This window comes from Apus apus, chromosome 6 (assembly GCF_020740795.1).
Source record: "Apus apus isolate bApuApu2 chromosome 6, bApuApu2.pri.cur, whole genome shotgun sequence".
Taxonomy (NCBI): Eukaryota; Metazoa; Chordata; class Aves; order Apodiformes; family Apodidae; genus Apus; species Apus apus.
Window position 1 is genome coordinate 15,298,361 of NC_067287.1, and position 19,760 is coordinate 15,318,120.

General features: G+C 41.4%; 1 protein-coding gene across 1 annotated transcript; it reads left to right on the top strand.

The window, feature by feature from the left end:
• Positions 1-3,547: 3,547 nt before the first annotated feature.
• On the top strand, positions 3,548-10,187 carry TMEM169 (transmembrane protein 169). Its single transcript, XM_051623877.1, has 2 exons — positions 3,548-3,862; positions 5,214-10,187. Exons 1-2 carry the CDS (start codon positions 3,559-3,561, stop codon positions 5,834-5,836), a joined length of 927 nt encoding a protein of 308 aa, XP_051479837.1. The 5' UTR covers positions 3,548-3,558; the 3' UTR covers positions 5,837-10,187.
• Positions 10,188-19,760: the final 9,573 nt, after the last annotated feature.

Consider the following 19,760-nt stretch of genomic DNA (forward strand, 5'->3'; position numbering starts at 1 on the left):
ACAACTCATCACAGCTTTCCATGATGTACATCAAGTGACACCTACCCACTTTGTTAAAACACCTACCTAACGTCTGCCCTTTATTTCTATATTTCGGCTTTTTGTCATACTGCATCCTCCTCTCCTGGAAATAGGGATCTTCAGCCTGTTTTTGTCTCTGATGTAGGCCGACTGACATCAGATTTTACCTCCTTGTGCCTTAAACAGAATAATCTGGGTTCCTTTCCTATACCAAGGGCTCTGACCCAGCCATAGCAATGGGACTTTTTAGGGGCTTGTTCCCCATTGCCTGTTCCCTCCCCTCTTCTCAGCTCAGGAGCAAGAGAAAAAGAAACTGAGCTCCCACCCTTCATAACCCTGCTGTTGAGGTGTTTCTAGTCCTGGTGGTAATTCACAGTGGCAGTAGCTGCTATAGTGGGGGTGGGAATATCAGACATAGGAAAAGAGCTTGGGGCTCATAGGTGTCTTCTGGTTATTAATCAGAATCCTGTCTGAACAGCGAGCACAAGAACTGGACACAGATTTCCAGTACCTGTCTGTGCCAGATTCAAAAATGACATCACCTTGCTCCTCCTCATATAGACAAGGTTGACATAGTCCTTTAGGCTTTGGCATCACACCAAGAGCTGACATGAGTTTATCATCTTCTGTGAGTTTAACCAAGGTCACAGCTGGTTAACTTAAAAAAAAAAACACAAAACACCACAAAACACAACCACAAAATCTTTGCCTGTAGCTTTTTGGTTTTTTTAAATGTTACTGGCAAGTCGTCCCCTTTTCAAGGCAGTGGGAATTGAACGTGGAACTGCAACCAGGAACTTTGGGAATATAATCTCAAATAAACTTCTGTGTATCTAGACTTTTAATAGATCATCGCAACAGTGATACTTTTGGCTTCTCTGTGGCTCCAGGCACACCTTATTTTCACAACCTCTGGGAGGAGAACCTCACTGTTGTTTCAGGGGCTCATTAGGCTGATCAGGTGATTTTAGGATTTCATGGATCCAAAATATCAAGTTTTATTGTCAATCCTCAGGGAAAAATATTAGAGCCTATTGTACATCCTAAATTAATGTACTACAAAGAATGAGTTTATTCCACATAATAAATTTAATCCATTTCCCCATAAAGACATTTTTATAAAACACTGAACAAAAGCTTACATGGATTCCAGTGGATGTGAAGAGGTCTTGGTTTCCTGCCAATGTTAACACGTTAAGGAGAGAGCTTGCTATCCTTGAAGTCAGTGGATGGTTTGCTTTGGAGTTAAAAGGGGGAAGTGGAAAACAAAGCAGTAGATTTCATTGTTAAGTTCCTTGCATGTTCCATTCCTCTTATATTACGCTATGTGGAAAATGGCCTATTTGCATGCTGCTTCCAAACAGATATAAAGGCAGACAAAGCAGAACAACTGTATTGAGGAATTGCTTCTCATTAGCTCATGTATTTTTTTTTTATTGGGGGTGGAAGTGATGAGATGCTTTTCCCAGAGACCTTTGAGTCTCTGGGGAAAATTCCCTTCTTTTTTTTTTTTTTTCTTTTTTTTTTTTTTATTCTCTGTTAAGGTTGGACTTTGGGATGGGAGGAGAATGCACAGGCAGTGATCTCAAACAAGCCCCACATTGAACAACAACTGTTCGCAACACCAGACAAGGGCATCTATCATCACTGCCCCTCTTTGTTCTTGCTTCCCTTGATCAACAGTGGAATATTTTTCTTCTAGTTAGTCTCTAAAGTTTCTTCTGTTTTTTTCTAGCTAGTTCTAAAGTTCAACACTTAACACTGCAGTGAGGGGAGAGTATTTGCAGTAAATTTAGTATTTTATGAAGGTGTTTTCCAGTATGTCTCCAAATGTAGGCATACATTTTTTCATGGCAGGTATAAACTCAAATGGTAATCTAAACATGCTATTTCCAGCCATGCTGCAGTGCAATCTAAGATATTCCCTGCCCAGTTATTTAGAAGTAGTGTGACTTCTGCAGTATGCTGAATCTTGATTTTTTAAATTTCCTTTTGTGTGTCTTCTGATCATCATGGAAGATTTATTTTCTATAATGAAAAAATTAACCTGGGCTGGTGAGTTCTTTAAAGCTGCATACACCCAACTGGCCACAGTTCTAGGTGTTAAAGTGGTACAATTAAAAGCTGTGTGTGAGTGCAAGAGGAATAAATAGTTGATATAAAGTTTTGAAACAAATTTCAAAACAAACCAGCAAAATCTTCTATTTGTGGGAAGACCATACTGCCAAATCTAAAAATGCTCAACTTTTTCTCTAGCATCTGTTCAAGTAAAATTATTTCCCCAGCATTGTGTGGGCTAGAAATTATGATAACTGTGTTTCTTAGTTTCCTGTTAAAAGCTGACTCAGATACTAGATAGAAGCTTAATTATTGCTCGTATGCATTCTTTTAAATATGTTCACGTAAGTGTTTAACAGAGCTCTTCAGAGTTGTTAAAAAGTTATTCCATGTATTCAGATTTGTACCTAAAGACTTCATAAATACTTGGCACAGTCAGTTTCTTAAATGTCACAAAATCTGAAAACTATTAATCCTGTGTCTTCCTTCATTCATGAAGTAGGATTTGTCTGCTTCAATGTGTGTTTAATTATATGTTTTTTAGTCATGCAGCTTTCCGTTAGATAACAGTGTCACTTGATATTGCTGCTAATTTTGCTTGAATGAGGAGTGAAAAACTGAGCCCTTGTGTTTGTTACAAATATTTGTGAAGATTCAGGTTGTTTTCCCTGCACAATCAGAAGACTCTGGTTTCCTATTCCCTCCCCAATTATGTAATCTTAATAGTAATTTTTCTTTAAATCCACCATATGTATTTTTATGGTTTGATAACACTATATAATGCTATCAGTAAGGTTTGAAACCATTCCTTTTGACATAATTTTGATAACTTCCCATAACAACCTTGCCATGGTAAATCAGAAGACAGTAAAAATGAGGGAGGCTGGCACCAATATTACTGCTGTTATGCAGGACAAGTGCAGTGTTCCTGCTGCAGTTATATCTAATCTCAGCCAATCCCTTAAATTAGTCAACTTCTTTTTTTTCTATGGTTTCATTTCTTCATTCTCATGCATTTGAGACAAAACTGTTGTCTTCTCTTTGCTTCGTGGAGGAATGTTAAAATCACAAAGTGAGCTATGCTTGTTGAATCTCTTCTTAGAAATGTTAATACTCTTTCCTTTCCCAGTAGCTTTGGTTTGTTATATTTAAAATTGGAAGCTGAGGATCAGGATTAGATGATATTAAAAAACATGTGTGCACGTAATAAAATTGATGTTCAAGACAGTAAAAAGGATCTTCAAATGACTTTTAAACCACGTGCAAGTAACCCTTTATCAGAAAATTCTGGCAGTTTTCTCTGCTTGGTAACAAAACTACACTTTTTCAGCCTTCTCTCTTGTTTTAGGCTGGGAATGGAGTGCATAGTTTGGATATCAGCAGTGGGACATCTTACCAAAACAAAGCATCCATGGGACTGTTGTTTAATCAATGACTTCTAAGTGCAGGAGCTGTTAGATTGGAAACAAGTGCTGCAAGATGCCAAGTGAGGTGCTTGAGAGCAGCAGTGGGATGGAGGAGACCGTGCAGAAACAGAGCAAGTCTGGAAGCCAGAGCCCTCACTGTGGCTCCATGAGAAGGGCTATGGCAACCACTGTCACCTTTGATGGGGAAGCCACTATGGACCGGAGGAAAAAGAAGAAGAAAGAGTCTCGCCCTGAGTCAATAATAGTGTATCGGTCAGAGAATGAGCATAAGGTGGAAGAAGAACAGGCAGATGAAGAAGGAGGAGAGAGGACCTCTGAGGAAGGCTCCAAATTTCTGGGTCAGTCCATGGCAGATGGTATGTATTCCTGGGAACATCCAATTTCCATAAACTTTTCTTTATGCTAGCATGTGCTGAGGTCAATGGAAAATGACTGTGGGACCAACCCTCTCCAAGACTGCAGGCAAGGAAAGCTTGAGTTCCTACATGAAAAGATTCTGAAATAAAAAGCGTTACAGGCTGATTTGGGGGGTCTCCTGCAGTTCTTCACAGAGGAAAGTTGTTGCCACACTCTTGGTTTTAACAGGCAGTTGTTTTAGGCATGTTAAGTGAAAAGATGGAAGCAGGGGGACTTGGTGGCTCTACCTGCGATCAGGAGTTTTACTCATTATCTAGGATTTGCTGTTGACTTCTGTTTGCATGTTCTCAGCACAGCTTCCTATTTAAGAGGCCATTGGCATGGTCATCATGGGACATCTTGGAGCCACTTTCACTTCTAATGTCTGTTCTGGATACCCTTGCAGTGAAGGAATGTAGGAAGCAGATCCTATGGCTAATCCTCTTGCGAGTCAATAGATCAGGCTGAGAGAGGCTTAAATGAGGATGCATGCTCCTGGTCCATCGGCTGCACCAGATTCCCCCATGATTCCAGCCCAGCCCCTATCCTCATAGCTTATCTGCTGCCTTCTTATTTTTGTGGGCCACCTCAAACTGCTCAGCCCCCTTTTAAGAACCTCTGAAGACCTTCTTTGAAGCCAGTCAGGATTAAGACCAGGAGGAAGCTTATTTTATCCCCCTAGTTTATAGCCAGTATCACTGCAAGCACCATCCTAAACCAATGTCACTTGGAAGCTATGGCAGTCTGTTTGTGACTTTAACACGTCCCAGCACTTTCCTGTTTGGTGCCTTTGTTGATGCCTTCAAATGCAAATATATTTATATGAGGATTTGTAAGGATTTTCTACACTTCTAAAATTTGCATTGAGATACAGTTCAAATGTAAAGTGAAATATTACCTAGTCGTATTTACCTAATTCACTCCATGTTGTTCAGGAATAAATATGAGGGTACCAGAGAGGATAGGCATCCCATTTTTTATTCAGTTACTCTCTCTCATCTCTTTCTCATATACTCATGCAGCACTTTCCATTCACATGTTGGCCCCATCGCAGACACTGGAGTCTTCTCCCTTGTGATTTCTGTCATCTGGAATTCCTGTCTTCATCCTTATTAGCTCTTCTTTCATTTTCTTCTGTGATAATCTTCTTTATACTGCATTGCTTCTAGGATTCCATCTTTTTTTGATTATTATTATTTAACTGTAACTCCATATGCACTGTAAAATATTCTTTGGGGTATTTGAGGATTTACACAAAATACTCTGTTCAGAAAATAAATTTAATCTAGATTAGTTTATCTGTGTTCATAGGTGTCTGGAACATGCCTTTAGACAGCCGATATGTCACCTTGACTGGAACAATCACCAGGGGAAAGAAGAAGGGTCAGATGGTGGACATCCATGTCACGTTAACAGACAAAGAGTTGCAGGAACTGACTAAATCAAAGGAACCTCCTAAAGAAGATGTACCTGAGAAGAAGAAGAAATGTGATGTTGGACTGGACAGAGGACCCCACATCATCCTCTGGACCATCATCTGCCTCCCCATCATTTTTGTTGTGTCCTTCGTGGTTTCATTCTACTATGGAACCATTACATGGTACAACATCTTTTTGGTGTACAATGAAGAGAGGACCTTCTGGCACAAGATAACCTTTTGTCCCTTTTTGATCATCTTCTACCCAATTATAATTATGGTTGTGTCTTTTTCCCTAGGCCTGTACTCGGCTGTGGTCCAGGTAGCATGGTCCTTTGGGTACTGGTGGCGTGCTGTCAGGGATATGGAGAAGGGCTTCTGTGGCTGGCTCTGCAGCAAGCTGGGTTTGGAAGATTGTTCTCCATACAGTATTGTTGAGCTGCTAGATTCTGACAATATCTCAGGTAGTCTCTCTGGCAAGAGCTCTGCACAGGGGGTTGAGACCTCGGCAGTCTGAGCCTTTGTCCTGGCTGACTATTTTGGTCATACGCAAGTGGTTTTCACCTAGAAAATAACACAATGTTTTTTTATCTCATATATATATATATATATATATATATATTTAAACACAATCTTAATTAATAAAATATTGGGCTGGGAGGGGTCTTTAAATGTCACAGAACGCAAGTGTGCTAGCTTCACATGGTCTGGGAGGGGAGTTGCATGGCTCTCCAAGGTTTTATTGTCTGTTGTACTGAATTACAGTTTCAGGGAATGGTGAGAAAATCCAGGTCTGTGGGGCTTGAGCTGTTTGTGGCGTGGCAGAGGTATATGCTGAAAGGTCCAGTTATGTAAAGTCAGAATAGGAGTGGGACATAACAGTGACCTGTTGACTCAGTGAAAAGAAGTTTCTACTCAGGGTATGACCTTCTGGAGCTAGGAAGTCATGGAGAGCTGAAGCCTAGCCTAAACAGCAAAAAGTGATGTTCCTGCAGGTTTCCTAGAAAGGGTCCTTTTACAGTCCTTTCAACAAGTGCAGCAAACCTTTCAGTGCTTAGACACTGTCAGAGTTTGAAAAACAGACCACTACAATAGTTGTGCTCAGCCTTTCCCTGGGAGAGGGAGGACTGCATAGCTTCCCACAAAGGCATGTGAGCTCAATGCTGACCTGAAATGCACTCACCACATGATGGAAGAGTAGGACTTTCTCTGTAATGTGGTGTGTAGGGACTCGATGGGCCTGTCACTGAGCACCGTCAGGAGACTGTAGGTGCACAAATAGGTGCTTAGGGCACACCTGCATCTGATCTCTTGATAGGCATGCTGCTGGGAAGGAATGGGCTACGAGAGTTGTATGCAGTGTGCACCACAAGCAGTTGCATTGTAGGGAAGAAATGTCTGCTGTGAGGAAAGGTGATCAGTTTGCATGTCACTGCAATGTAAGTGTGGACTGGTGGCACCTGTATTTAGGGAAGTGGAGTGGAAGGTGGTTGGATGGGAAGGTCTCGCTGAATCAGTCATTCTGTTCTTCAAGTTGCTTTTATGGAACAGCTGCTGGACCTTCCCTTCCCTCAGGGGCATCCTGGAGCCCATGTCTGTTAGTGCCAGTGCAAACAGCATTAGTGCCTCAGCTCTTGAAGGCTCCATCCCACACATACTTCCTAGTTAATTATGTGGGAGAGCAGTGGACTATATATCCTCTTCCCATCGTGTCTCATTTTTGTAATTGGTTTCTCTCCTTTTGGGACATTACATGGCATCTTAGTGGGCTCCCAGACCAGGTGGAGGTGGCTGGAGAAATTTCAATTGTCTCTTTTAAAGAAAGACTAGTGGAAAAGTTCTTTTTTTTTTTCTGGATTGACTGTTGGGGTTTTGACCTAAGGAGAACACAAGGAAAATAAAAGAGATGTATAACAGACTCAAATGGGGGCTGAGTTACATGTCTGAAACATGATTCATTTTCTGAGTGCTCTAGTTCAGCTGGTGCTGCTAGAAAGTCTATCTCAGCCCCAACCCAGAGGAACCCACCGTTTGCATGCCTGTAGGTAGATAGTTCCTAGTGTGCAGTCAGGCTGCACAGTCACTCATGTCTGTATAGGTGTTTCACTTCCCCAATCTCCCTACCAGAGGGGGAACTGCTCTAGTTTTAGGGTGGTAAAGAGAAGCATTCAGAAGTTGGATTTCACAGGAACTAATGATTCATGTTGCATTTCAAGAAGAGGGTCAAGACTGCACTGGCTGGCTGCCCTGGCTAGGACATCTGGGATGTATAAACAAGTCCATCCTATGCTCTGGGCCTGACACTGAGAAATAAGTAAAGTCCCAGATGAATCCTTGGTCTATCCCTTTCTGGGAGGTCCAACCAAAGCAACCTTTTAGCCCTGGCTTGAGGATTAACAGTGTAAATAGTGTACAAGCCAAATATCAAGACTAGGCTTGGACTCACCCTTAACAGGTACAGCCAGGCTGTGTTTGCTTTATGCACAGCTTTCAGTTTTTAAGTTTTTACAGGCTATGTCTTTAAAGGCAATGACCAACTTCCAAAAAAAATCAAACAACAAAACAAAACAAAAAACCCAAACAAACAAACAAACCAACAACAACATAAAAAAAAACACCAAAAAACAATCTGTGAGGCAATAGCAGGTAATTCAGTGGGGTTCAAAGAGGCCTGAGACCAGTTCAAGTAGTGAAATGCCTTTCACAGGGCTGTTTCAATCAGGGAGCTTGGTATCTCTGAATTAATAGAGAAGGTGAGGATAAATCATGCCAGTGCTGGCAGCCTGTAATGACCCAGTGCAGTCACTCTGCTTAATACTCCTCCACATGGAAATCACAGGCTCTCACATGGCTGGAGGGTGGGAAGAAGTGATGCTTAAGAAGCATTAATGGAAGGATGGCCTACTGGCAAGTGTTCCCACGCATTGCTTGGAGGGACACTGATGGTGTGAAAGGAGCGGATTGTGTGTCTTGGCCCCAACATGAGGCAAACAAGTGGGCTTGGGGGAAGCATGGCTGGCAAGTGTTCATTCTGCAGAGGGAGAAAACCCAATTCAGCTGTCACTGCCAAACAGCAGCTGTTCAAGGCTAGATGAAAGGCTGGGGTCTGTAGCACAAAGAGCCTTCACTTACAGAGGGCTTGAATGATAAATACCAGCTCATTACAGTATACAGCCATGTGAAATATCTGCTGAGCTGTAGGATCTGCTTTCAGAATTGCAAAGAGCCTGCCAGAGCAGAGACAAAACCAAACTTGTGCCTGTTACTGCTTGTCACCATTTGACTCAGGTTTGACAAAAATGCTCTCGATCCCCTCCCCCTCCTACCCAGGTAGGGAAGGAGAGAAAAAGAGAGAGACTTTACTGGATTGAAAACTAAACTACACAGCTTTAATTAAACACCAATGATAAAAGAAAATATATACAATTATATACAAATAAGTTCAGATATGTGCAAAAGCCTCTCGCTTCCCCCCACCCCCAGCAACTCCCATAGCATCTCCTGAGCTGGGAATAGTCCCAAAAAGTCCCTGAGCTGAGCTGCCAGAGAGAGAGAAGAGTGATGAGGGTCAGGAGAGCTTGAGCCCAGGGGTCGATGGTGATGGATGGACGGAGTCCTCCCTGGACACCGGCCGTGGATGGAAGAGAAGGGAAGAAGAAGCAGGAAGGAAGTTGTCTTCTGTGATCTCTGACCTTCCTCTGAGCTTACGTAGATACATGGAATGGAATATCTCTGGTCAGTTTTGCTGGCTGTCTAATTCAGCCTCATACGGGGGGTCACAGATCTCCCTGTAGTGTCTGAGCCGGCAGAGGAAAGGTGTGACCTCGAAGACCCAGCAGTTAGAAAAACATTCCACTGTTATCAGTCTTAGTTGGAACACTCTGCTACTAGTTAAAAGAAAGCTTACTGAAGAAAAAAAAAAGTCAGTAAAAGAAAAATTGGCTTCATTCTGGCTCAAACCAGGACACTGCTGTGTAAACACAAAGGAGCATCAGAGAAATCTTATTACCCTCCCTCTGCCATGGCAGCTATGCTTCTGGCCACCTTTTGGGGGATATACTGCAACAATCCATCATGTGTTTTCTACTTCTTTACACTTAACCAAGCTTGCCTCTGCACCTGCTGAAGTCAGGATGTTCTGCCATCGCTTTTGGTGGAAGCTAGTTTAAGCCTGGGGTTATTTCTGGTGCTATTTGTAAATGTTTTATTCAAACTTTTCTGAAAACAACTCTGGATAGCTTTCTCTTGTGCCTGTTGTCCCCTGGAACAGCTTGCCTGATGCAAAATATATAATCATAATCGTTTGTTGTACTAGAAAAAAGCACAATTTTTTGTCGTGTTCTGCCCTTGCCTTCAGAAGCTCACCCGTAATTCCTGCTTACGTGCCACTGTCAAACTGCAGGGAATTCCAGTTATTCCGAATGTTGAGTGTGTTTCTGGCTGCCCTAGTCTGGATGTTTTTTTTAAGTAGAGATCATGTGTGTTTGCTGATTGTTATTTTTAATTGCATTCCCTTTCCCCATCCTTGCTGGCCTGGATGGAGAATAAAGATGTATGCAGCTTTAGAAGAGTGTTGCTCTCGTGCTTCTGCTTGACTACATGTTCGGAACAGTGCTGTGGGATGGACACAGTCATTCTCTGCTGACAATTATCAGTCATTTATCTTTGAAGACCCACTTTAAAGTGTGTCAGAAATGGGTCGCAGTTTTATCTCTTGTGCCTGTCTAGAACTGTCACATCTCTGGGTTCTTCTTTGTTTTTTCTCCATAGTGCACAAATGAAAACTTTTGTATTGAATTTCACTGACTGGGTAATCTGTTTGGCCTTAGCCCCAGTGATCTGTAGGGAGGGACACACTTATACACCAAAATAAGAAGTATGTTTAACTCTACAAATGTGGTCTGTGCGTCTGTGACTTGAAGCTGCTACTTCCAGCTGTGCTGGGAAGATTCCTTTCAACTCCTAAGTACTCCAGACTTGTCTGTTATGGTAAGTCAAAGGAGAATCTACCAATAGAGTTCTTCGAGGTGTCTAAACATTAAATTACACCCTCAGTGCTCTCCCAGTCTTACTACAGTCCTACCCTCCTGCTATCACAGTGCAGACACTTACTTGGCATTTTCTTTCTTCTAAGAAGGAGATATATATCTTTGGAAAACCCAAATTAAATTCCTAGCTGAGGGCTACCACACCTTCAGTGTAATAGCTCTTCAAGCTGAAAGGCTACCTGCAGGTGATTTCCCCAAAACTGGCAGTGCTGTGTCCAGTGCAACAGCTGGAAATACCAAGAAGATGCTCTTGGTGTGATGCCTGCTGTAAAGGTTGCCAAGGGAAGAGGATTCCCCTGGTGGGTTTATGCTGGGGGCTTCCCACATCCAGTGAAGAACCTGATGAAGGACACAAGGTTTCCTGGTGTGGCAGGGTGGGATGGAGATAGCAGGACCAGAGAACTAGCTCATTAGCCTTTGTGGTTTTCACCTTTAAGGTACAAGTTAATAATTTTATAAGATAATGGTTAGCCATGGGAGAGACTCCTATGGAGGACCTTTGAACCAGGGAAAACACACCTGTATGACTGCACCCTGTGTTTCACCAGAGGGAAAGGTGCTAATTCTGCCTGCTGATTTACCCATCTCATTCAGTTTCTTTGAGAACTAAAACAAAGTGTGAACTGTGCTTTTAACCACAATTGGACTCTTGCATTCACGCTTCTAATCCCTTGGGTCAGTGCTTTGAATCCTAAAGCCAGGATCCTGCAATTCCTTACTCTGACATTATTAAGCAGGAGCTGCTCCATGGATCCACGTGGCCACCCCCACGGATACCTTTTTGAAGCTGCAGCCACTAGTTAAGAAAAGCCACTCCAGCCTCCTCTTGCACACTGAAGCCTGCAATTACACTAGCGTTAAAGAGAAATTATGGATGTGTAGCCCACGTTCTTGCCCTGTGTTGGACACAACTTTGCTCAAAACTTAGGCATGCCCTTTTATTGTCCCAGGCAGGGAATTATCTGTGGGATCAGTGCCCTTCCTGCATCTTTCCAAAGACTTGTTGATGTGAAGGAAGTTAGATTAAGGTGGATTCATTTCTGAGTACATTAGTCGATTACTATTTTTCCCCTACGTGAAAACAGGATCTCACAAAAGAAGAGAGAGAGATTGAAGCAAATGCAGACCTTTCCCAAATATCACTACTCAAAAAAAGGGGGCTAATCCACTTGGAAACACAACTTGTAAATTAATTTGGCAAATTAGAAGGGCCATCATGTTTGCTTGTCTTAACTACTAAAGAATGATTTCTCTTCCAACAGGCAACCACTTCATGAGGATGAGAGAGGGTTTGTGGTTGTGTGTTTAATAACAGGGTAAATTGCCATAGGGTTCAAAAAGCCTTCTAAGCATCCTTTCATGTAAATGGGTGAAGTGAGGCTGCATTTGAACAGGCAGCCCAATGAAATGAGGCTCGAGGGGCTCTCATGGATCCCTCCCCGGTCACCCAGTTCCTTTAAATTTTAGTCTCCCTAATTTCTCATCATTACATGGTAGCTGAAGTCTGTCAGAATGCATTAAAATAAAGAGAACACTTGAGTCAGGCCAACAATGCATTTGTCCCTGTGTTAAAAAAATGCCCTTGCTTTTAGTGAGCTAAAACATAGACCTTTATCTCAAAAACCAGAGCAGCTAAAATCTGTTGGGCTCTGTGTCTGCTGAAATGAAGTATGGTATGGGTGAATGTGACCTGCAGCCCTCTAAGATACAAAGTTTCTGCCCAGACGTGATCTCTTTCTCTCAAGGCTCCTTAGGGCTCCTTTTTCCAACCATTTCTTTAAGCTGGAAATTTAACTTCACAAGATAAAAGAAGGATAACTAATGAATTTGATAGTATGTTCTGCTTGGCAAAATAAAAACCCACCTCCCAGGCAACATGGTTTATTGCAAGACCCTCTATCAGTAACACATATTAAGACCAACATATTTCAAAATGCCTCTGACTATCTGCCTGTGTACACCAAATTCTCTCTGCTCCTACAGTAATAAGGTAAGTGAATAAATTATATCTGCTACAAAATAGCAGCAAACTGGCTCATAGTGATATAGCATAAATGTAGCTTAATTTATTCTAGCTTGTTATCTGAAACAACTGCAGTTCTGATCCTAACAACCCAGAATATTGTAAGTAAACTTAGTGGATTTCACAGCACCAGTGCTGGGCATGAATCCAACAGCTCCTGGGGTAGTCATCCTAAGGAGAGTATGTTTTTTATTCAGTCTTTTTAAAAGACATTATTTGCCTTAAACGATGTCAACTTCTAATGTCTTTCACTATGATGTATTTAAATGTATCTGTAGTGAGCCACCCCTATAATTACAGGTAATAACTAGAATATCCTTCCATCACAAAGGAAATCTTCCTTAACATTTTAACCATGTAAAAGTTGCATGCAAAATTAATACATACAAGCAATTTTAACCTTCATTAATTCATTCAAACAAGCTCCCCTGTGACTTAATAAATGAGTAGAAATATTTCCTAGTATCTATGTAGCAAAAAAAAAAAAAAAAAAAGGGCACATGCAGGGTCATTGCTAAATGATATCTTAGTTCTCACTAAACATGTGTTGGTAGAGCTACCTTTAGTGACTCAAAATAGACAGTAATACTGACTGCTCTACCATGTGATGACACAATCACTGAAGCTATGAACTCTAGTATTGAAACAGGTTCTAAGGCAAGAGTGACCTGTGGTAGTGGTGTTGACTTCAGCCAGACCCACAGTTACAGCAGGATTGCTCTGAAGCTCCTATTCCACCCCAAAATCCAATCTCTTTTGATGGCTAAATTTGCCATTTATTTCCATGGAAGGTTATAAAAATGTGAACATCTGCCTCACCTAGTACAAAAAAACCTGCAGAAATCAGCAGCTGTCATCTTGATGATTCTCTTTCCTCCAAGGAATTCCTGCAAAATATGTGAATTCCAGGAAAAAATGTGAAATTATCCTTCCCCTGCCTCTACATCTGACACTGTCACCTATCTGCTAGTTTCATGGATTAGCATCAACTTACACAAATAAAACACAAACTTAACCCCTTCTTCTTCCTTCTCAAATAGCAGTTCCCTCCTTCATACTGCTGCTTTGCTCCCCAAAGCTGTGCAAATTGGGAACTCACAGGAATTAAAGGCTTTGAAACATAACATCCCATCCTCCATGTTTGCAATGCTCCATTTTTAAAGTGTGTTACTCTAAAGATCCAAACTTCCATCCTTTCAGTCTGATTTCAGGTGTGGGTAAACAAATAGGAATTTAAAATGGGATCCTCTCTTCCAGCTTGGAAAGAGCTTTGTTTGGCAGCTGAAGACTCTCCGTGTCCCCTCCTGCAGGCCAGTTGAACGGATAAGGAACAAATCCCTGTGCTACGAGGATTAAATTGGACCATTACCCAGTGCATGTGTGTGCATGCGAGCATGATGCTGGTGGGGGGAGGATACTAAAGGCTTATCCTTATGCGTCCACAGAGTTAATCCTTCCCACGGTGAGTTATCCTAGCTAGCCTGTCCAGAACAATCCTGCTGCATGAAAGCGCTGTCCAGAGATGCCAAAAACACAGCTGGGTTGTTAATGGCCACAAACAAAGGCTTAGTGCACAGAGAGAGGTCAAACAGGGAGAGAGACTGAGAAACCAAGAGTGTGCAGAGAATAAGATTGATGAGATTGTGCTTCTGCAATAACCCAATCTGAAATAGCAGGAGCCAATACAACACTTCGGGGTAAAATGTTGTTTTGCTGTGTCCTACAACGCAGACAACATTTCCCCACAGTTTCTAAGCTTTCTTTCATTTTATTGGCATCTACTTTGTACTTACTACCTCTTCTTGAAATACCAGCTTTAACTTTTTTCAAACACTATTTCCTACTCTTGCTGGGTTCACTTTCCTCAAAGTAAGTGTATGTGATGTGAATGCCTTATTCCTCTCCAGGAACCTAGGTGCTCTGGAGTTCAGTTGAACCAAACTATTTCTATTAATTTTTGAGAAAACCAGACCCAACACTGCTAATAGTCCTGTAAAATGTAATACAGAAATCAGCTGTTGTAATGGATTTAACAACTAATCCAGAGAAGTCTGACAGAGTTATTTAAGAGTAGAAACGTGTCAGGTTTTCAGTTACTTAGCAGGGGGAAATATTTCATCTCTCATGATAGCAGGCTGAGTGGGCTTCAGTTCGACTCCTTCAGAAATCCTTTGGCTAATCCATGAATTTAGAACTCATGAAAACATCATCCTAAGTGGAAACCCAGCTTAGCAGTTTTTAGGTGTAGGAAGAAATGTATCAATCTACCTTTAAAAAAAAAAAAAAAAAAAAGTCCAATGTAAAAAAACTGATATTAAAAAAAAAAAGAAGTAATTTTTGTTGTCGTCTGACTTCTGCCAGATCTGTAGGTAGAAATTCTTCTGCAGGGGGGTGGTGCTTGCTGGGTGCAGGCTACCCAGTCCTGCCGGCGGCAGCGCTTCCCCTGCCTGGCTGACTGGGATCAATGTTGCCCTCCAGTGGCTGAGCTGAGAAACGGGGGAAAAAAGCCCATTGCGGTTTTTTGGTTTTTTTTTTTCTGTCTTAGAAATGCTCCCAGAGAAGTCTACATACCGTGAAAGGGCAATAGCAAAGACTAAGAATTTACATCATGACAATTTGTAATTTAATTTAATCCCACCCTCCCTGTTCCTTATAGGTGTGCAATCTGAACCAATCTTTGATCACAGGAATTCATGCTATTCTTTCCCTGACACGTGGGCTTATATAGTGGGACACTTGAAAGCATTTAATGAGAAGTCAATCCAGCATTTTGATTTGCCCTTATATTTCAAAGTGTGGCCAAAACCCCATTTACACAGATCGTGCAAAGCAATCTCTCAGTAACACATGCCACTGTAACAAATAAGCACTACTTTTTTGTTGTTTTGGGTTTTTTGTTTGTTTGTTTGTTTTCAGAAGCAGGTGACATAAATGCTGATAAACTTGGATGTGGCAACAAAGGTGCAAGGATTAAAAAAGCTACAAATGTCAATGAAGTCTCAGTACCCCTCTGTGATGCTTTGCAGCTGATTTTTTTCAAAACATTTAGCATAATAAGGCATTTTCTGTGTTGAAAGTGAAGCTCCTTTCATGAACACCTGTGAGCTCTCAGCACTTGCACAGGTGTGACTGGATCTCAAACTGAGCACTAGGAAAACGTGACTCACATAACCAGTGCCTGCTGGTGAGAGACCTGGGTTCAAATTATTTGTAAATCAGAACACAGGAAACCCACTGAACAAAACCTGAGGATTTAATTATTAAAATGTCATTCAGTTACTATAATCATATGAATTTTCTCTTTTCCTCTATGTCTCCCAGTTTTTGTAACAAATGAGAAAAGAGTCTTATGACTCCTGACAGCTGCATGGGTCTCAGCTGGGCTGAAACCTTTGGACCAACAGCAAATGCTTCTGTTTTTTGAGCTAATTGAATAATTGACAGCTGTGGAAGACTGTCCATTTACAAAGGTCACCTGCAATCAGGCAGCAACACAATCAGCACCAGCAGCAAAAAGTGATTCAAGATGAAACAGAAAAAGTCAAAGTGTGCTTAAACAGTGGTGATGCTTTCAAATCAGCTGAGCCAGGTGAATTTCATTCAAGGCAAATGTAAAACTGGCTAAAGCAACCTCAGGAGCACTAATGATTCTCCTTGAAAAGATTATAAATATAACATCTACCCTTAAAAAAAAAAAAAAAAAAAAAAGGAGAGAGGGAGGAGAAAGTTGTCAAGGATTTTTGGGTTATTTGTGCTCCAGTTGCTAGAAAATAGAATAACAAAAACTGAGACTACTTAGAGGTGCTCAGAGGTTAATTAGTAAAAGAAACAACAGGTTCTTTAAAAAAAAAAAAGTGCCATTTTTTTCTTTTTTTTTGAGAGAGAGAAATGTATTTTTTTTTTAATAGAATTTATTTACCTTTATTTTAATAAGGCTTTGATGCCATTTTAAATTCCATTCTTGTAACAGTTTAAGAAGCTGTTGAGTATTTTGATGTATGATAAAATATCTGCAAAAGCAGCTAGAATGTTACATACAGAGCTGTGTTCAGTAGTTACATCCAGGGGTGTCTGAGCACCAGGCCTGTGTGGCTTGGCTGGAGACATGGATATGAAATCTGGAAACTGCCCTAAATGGAGAGGAATGGTAAGTATTATGGCTGAGATTTTTGCAAATTTCATAAATTGTCTGAAACAGGAAAAAAAAAAACAGGATGGATCTTTGTAGGCAAATGTGCTGTTCTGTTTATTGGGAATAACAAAAATCAGATGGAAGAACTACTGGATGGGCAGCAATCTGCAGGACAACACGTGTGCTACAGAAGGCTGTGATTCTCAATGTAACTCCATGATAGTGTGAAAAAGGTAAATACCAGATGGGGAAAAGGGGTTGTAAACAGAGTTGGATTGTGACTTTATGCTTTCCCTCTCTGTGGCACTTGATAACACCTCTGCTAGCATATTACAGTCAATGGAAGTTTTTACTCTCCCTGAGAAATGTGTGTTAACTGGATAGTCTGGAGAAGAGAGACTGATTGGAGGGAAAGAGGAAGCTGTAAATTCAGCAGTTGGAGTGAGAGGCAGTGAGGAGGAAAGACAAGAGTGATGCTGTTTTTTTGAAGAGGAACTATGAACATGGAGCCTCACAGTCTCTCAACTATATGCAGAAGGATTTGTGGAGCTGTTTCCTCTGCAGCTGGCTGGGACTAGGAGCTGTGGGTGTGCTTCTTTGTAGTCATTTGTGTATTAGCCATGATCCAGCCATTTGCCAGAGCTTGGGAGCCCCTGAGATAGATAATATGTGCCTGGTACGATGCACCCTGAGTCAATATACTCTCATAAGTAATTACTTCTCCTTGCTATGCTTTTCTTTTGTGTTTTCGGGCAAGGTTGGATGGTGTGGCATAGTCCTTCTTGTTAACTTTCCAATTTTCCTACCACAATAATTTCCTTATGCTTCCTAGTAGACTCATTTCCATCCATTGCATAAACTAAACTGAAAACAGAGTAGGTAGACCAACAGATTGGAAGTGTTAAATCCCCAGAAAGGTCTTTATTATTGTTTTTCACTTGATTAAAGGCACAGTTTTATAAAGTGCCAAGTGGTCATAAGATGACCAGAGCACAAGACTTGTGGACTTACAGCTGCTCTTCAAAGACAAACACTAGTTTCGCTTTAATGAGTGAAACTAGTGTTTGAGATCTTTCCCTGAAGGTTTATTGCACAGAAGCAACTAATCAAAGATGGTGTGTTAGACTTTAATCTCTTGGAAGGACCATTAGGAATCACTAAACAGACTTAATAAGTACCAGAGATGGTCTGCACCACAGTGTTGGCATGTGCTTGCAAGCAGGTGTTTGGAAAAAACCTCTTGGGAGAAGACAACTGTGCACACCTCATGTAGCCCAATGCAGGAAGATGCTAACAGATGTGCTTCTAAGCTCTGCTTTGGGTGCCAATTTCCTTTCTGCTTTGGGTGCCAATTTCCTTTCTGCTTTGGGTGCCAATTTCCTTTCTGCTTTGGGTGCCAATTTCCTTTCTGCTTTGGGTGCCAATTTCCTTTCTGCTTTGTCTTTCAGCCTGCTGCCAAGCTTGTACTGGTAGAAATACAAAGCTGATTGGTGTCACAGTGTCCTTGCCCTGCTTTATCTCTGTAGAAAACTCGGTTTGTAGTTCCTCAGTTTGCAGTTGATGCCCATTTCTACATATGAACCCAGGCAAAGAATAGGTAATGATTGCAAAGTTAATTCTTCTGTGGAAAGTTCTGCTTTGTGTATCTATTTCAATCAAACAATTGGGCTAGATCCCAGATGGCTGCAGCATTCCTCTTTCCACCAGGCATTTATCCAAAGTTTCACCCTGTGGGCAATTCCTCCAAGAGGAGGAAAGGCCAAGTCATCTTTCTGCTTTTACACTAAAGCTATTCACATTTGCTCAGAGCTGCCATAAGCAGCTGGGTCCCAGCTGCAACACACTGGAAAATGCATTCCTTCTTGTCACAAAACAGGGAAGCCATTTTCCTTGCTGCCTTGTAAAGGCATTGAGTAAAGTTAAACACAAGTTGGGCCCCTTGTTGCTACTTCTCAAGAATGTACTTATTTAATCCAGGCTTGGTGTTTTTGGAGGAAGAGAAGTAACCAAAAAAGGAGTAAGCAGAGCAGTGAATGAGAATCTCACTGGGACTGAGGTCTGACTCTTTGTTGTAAATTACTTTACAGCTGATCACCCTGGATGCTGTCACAGTTATTATTTATACCTGACTGACACTCTCTAAAATAGAAATTACCAATTAATCGCAAACATCTTTTGGCAAGGGTTTATAAGCAAAGATCTTCAAGTCTTAATCTGGGCTAACAAAGCCCCACTGCCTCTAGAGTTGATTAGTCAGACCTGGTGCTTGCCTACAAGGCAGCGCTGTGCAGACTTCTGAGGGGAAAGAAATGGGTATTTAAGTTTGCTGCAGAAATGGTTAGCCAGTTTTCCTTTGGATGCTGGAAATGGCTTTGAGCAAATTTGGCAGTACGAAGGTGCAAAGTGAGGACTGTTTTGGTTTATTGTTTATGTATTTTGCAGAGGGAGTTATAAGACCTCATATATACCAGGCTGAGAGCTAACCTATAAGGAGATCATGGATCCAGCTTCACAGTTAGAGGGAGCTTCAGTTTTCCTCAGACACTTTGTAAGGGAACAGTGTGCTGCTGTACCTGGGCTGGGCACAACAACCCTATGGCAAAGCACAGGCTCCCAGTTCACACCCAAATTAGGTTCCTCTGAGTAATGTTTGCAATTACTGCTCCAGCTATGAGTTTGGACCAAAGCCTTGAGATTCAGCTTTTATGTGAAATCTAGGATTCAGAGAGGACTATGAAGGATTTTATGTCAGCATTTTGTGCCAGCAGTCAGGGCTGGGGTTTTACTTCCCAACTCTGGCATAAAGATAAAATGTTCATTGATTATGATGCTTTTCCACTTGTGTGAAAAGTCATTGTTGATGCAGTTGATCAATTCTTGTTTCTCTGCTCTTATTTGTGTGTGTGTGCATATCTCTTGTCTTATGCCTAGACTCCAAGCTATTCAGAAATCAGTTGGTGTGGGGGATCACCTGACTGGTAGACCACAGGGGGCTTTTGGTCTGTGCTGAACATTCCTAGGGATTAAGATAACATCAGGAATAATAATATGAATAATTATAGTAGTAAGCAGACCTGATTTCCTTGGCTGATTAATCTGAAATCTCCTTAGAGACAATCAGGGAGACAATACACAGGTTTCTCTTGCAGTTGCTGACTGTTTTTTTTTTCTTTTCTAAAAAAAGGCTACAGGTTTCCCATAAAATCTTTGTCACACTGCCAAGCTGCTCCTTGCCTTT

What these genes read in the sequence shown, in the direction of transcription:
- TMEM169 (XM_051623877.1), top strand. Translation starts at nt 3,559, where the DNA reads ATGCCAAGTGAGGTGCTTGAGAGCAGCAGTGGGATGGAGGAGACCGTG. An exon ending in GGGTCAGTCCATGGCAGATG is followed by an intron (nt 3,863 to 5,213) that starts GTATGTATTCCT and finishes CTGTGTTCATAG; the next exon opens with GTGTCTGGAACATGCCTTTA.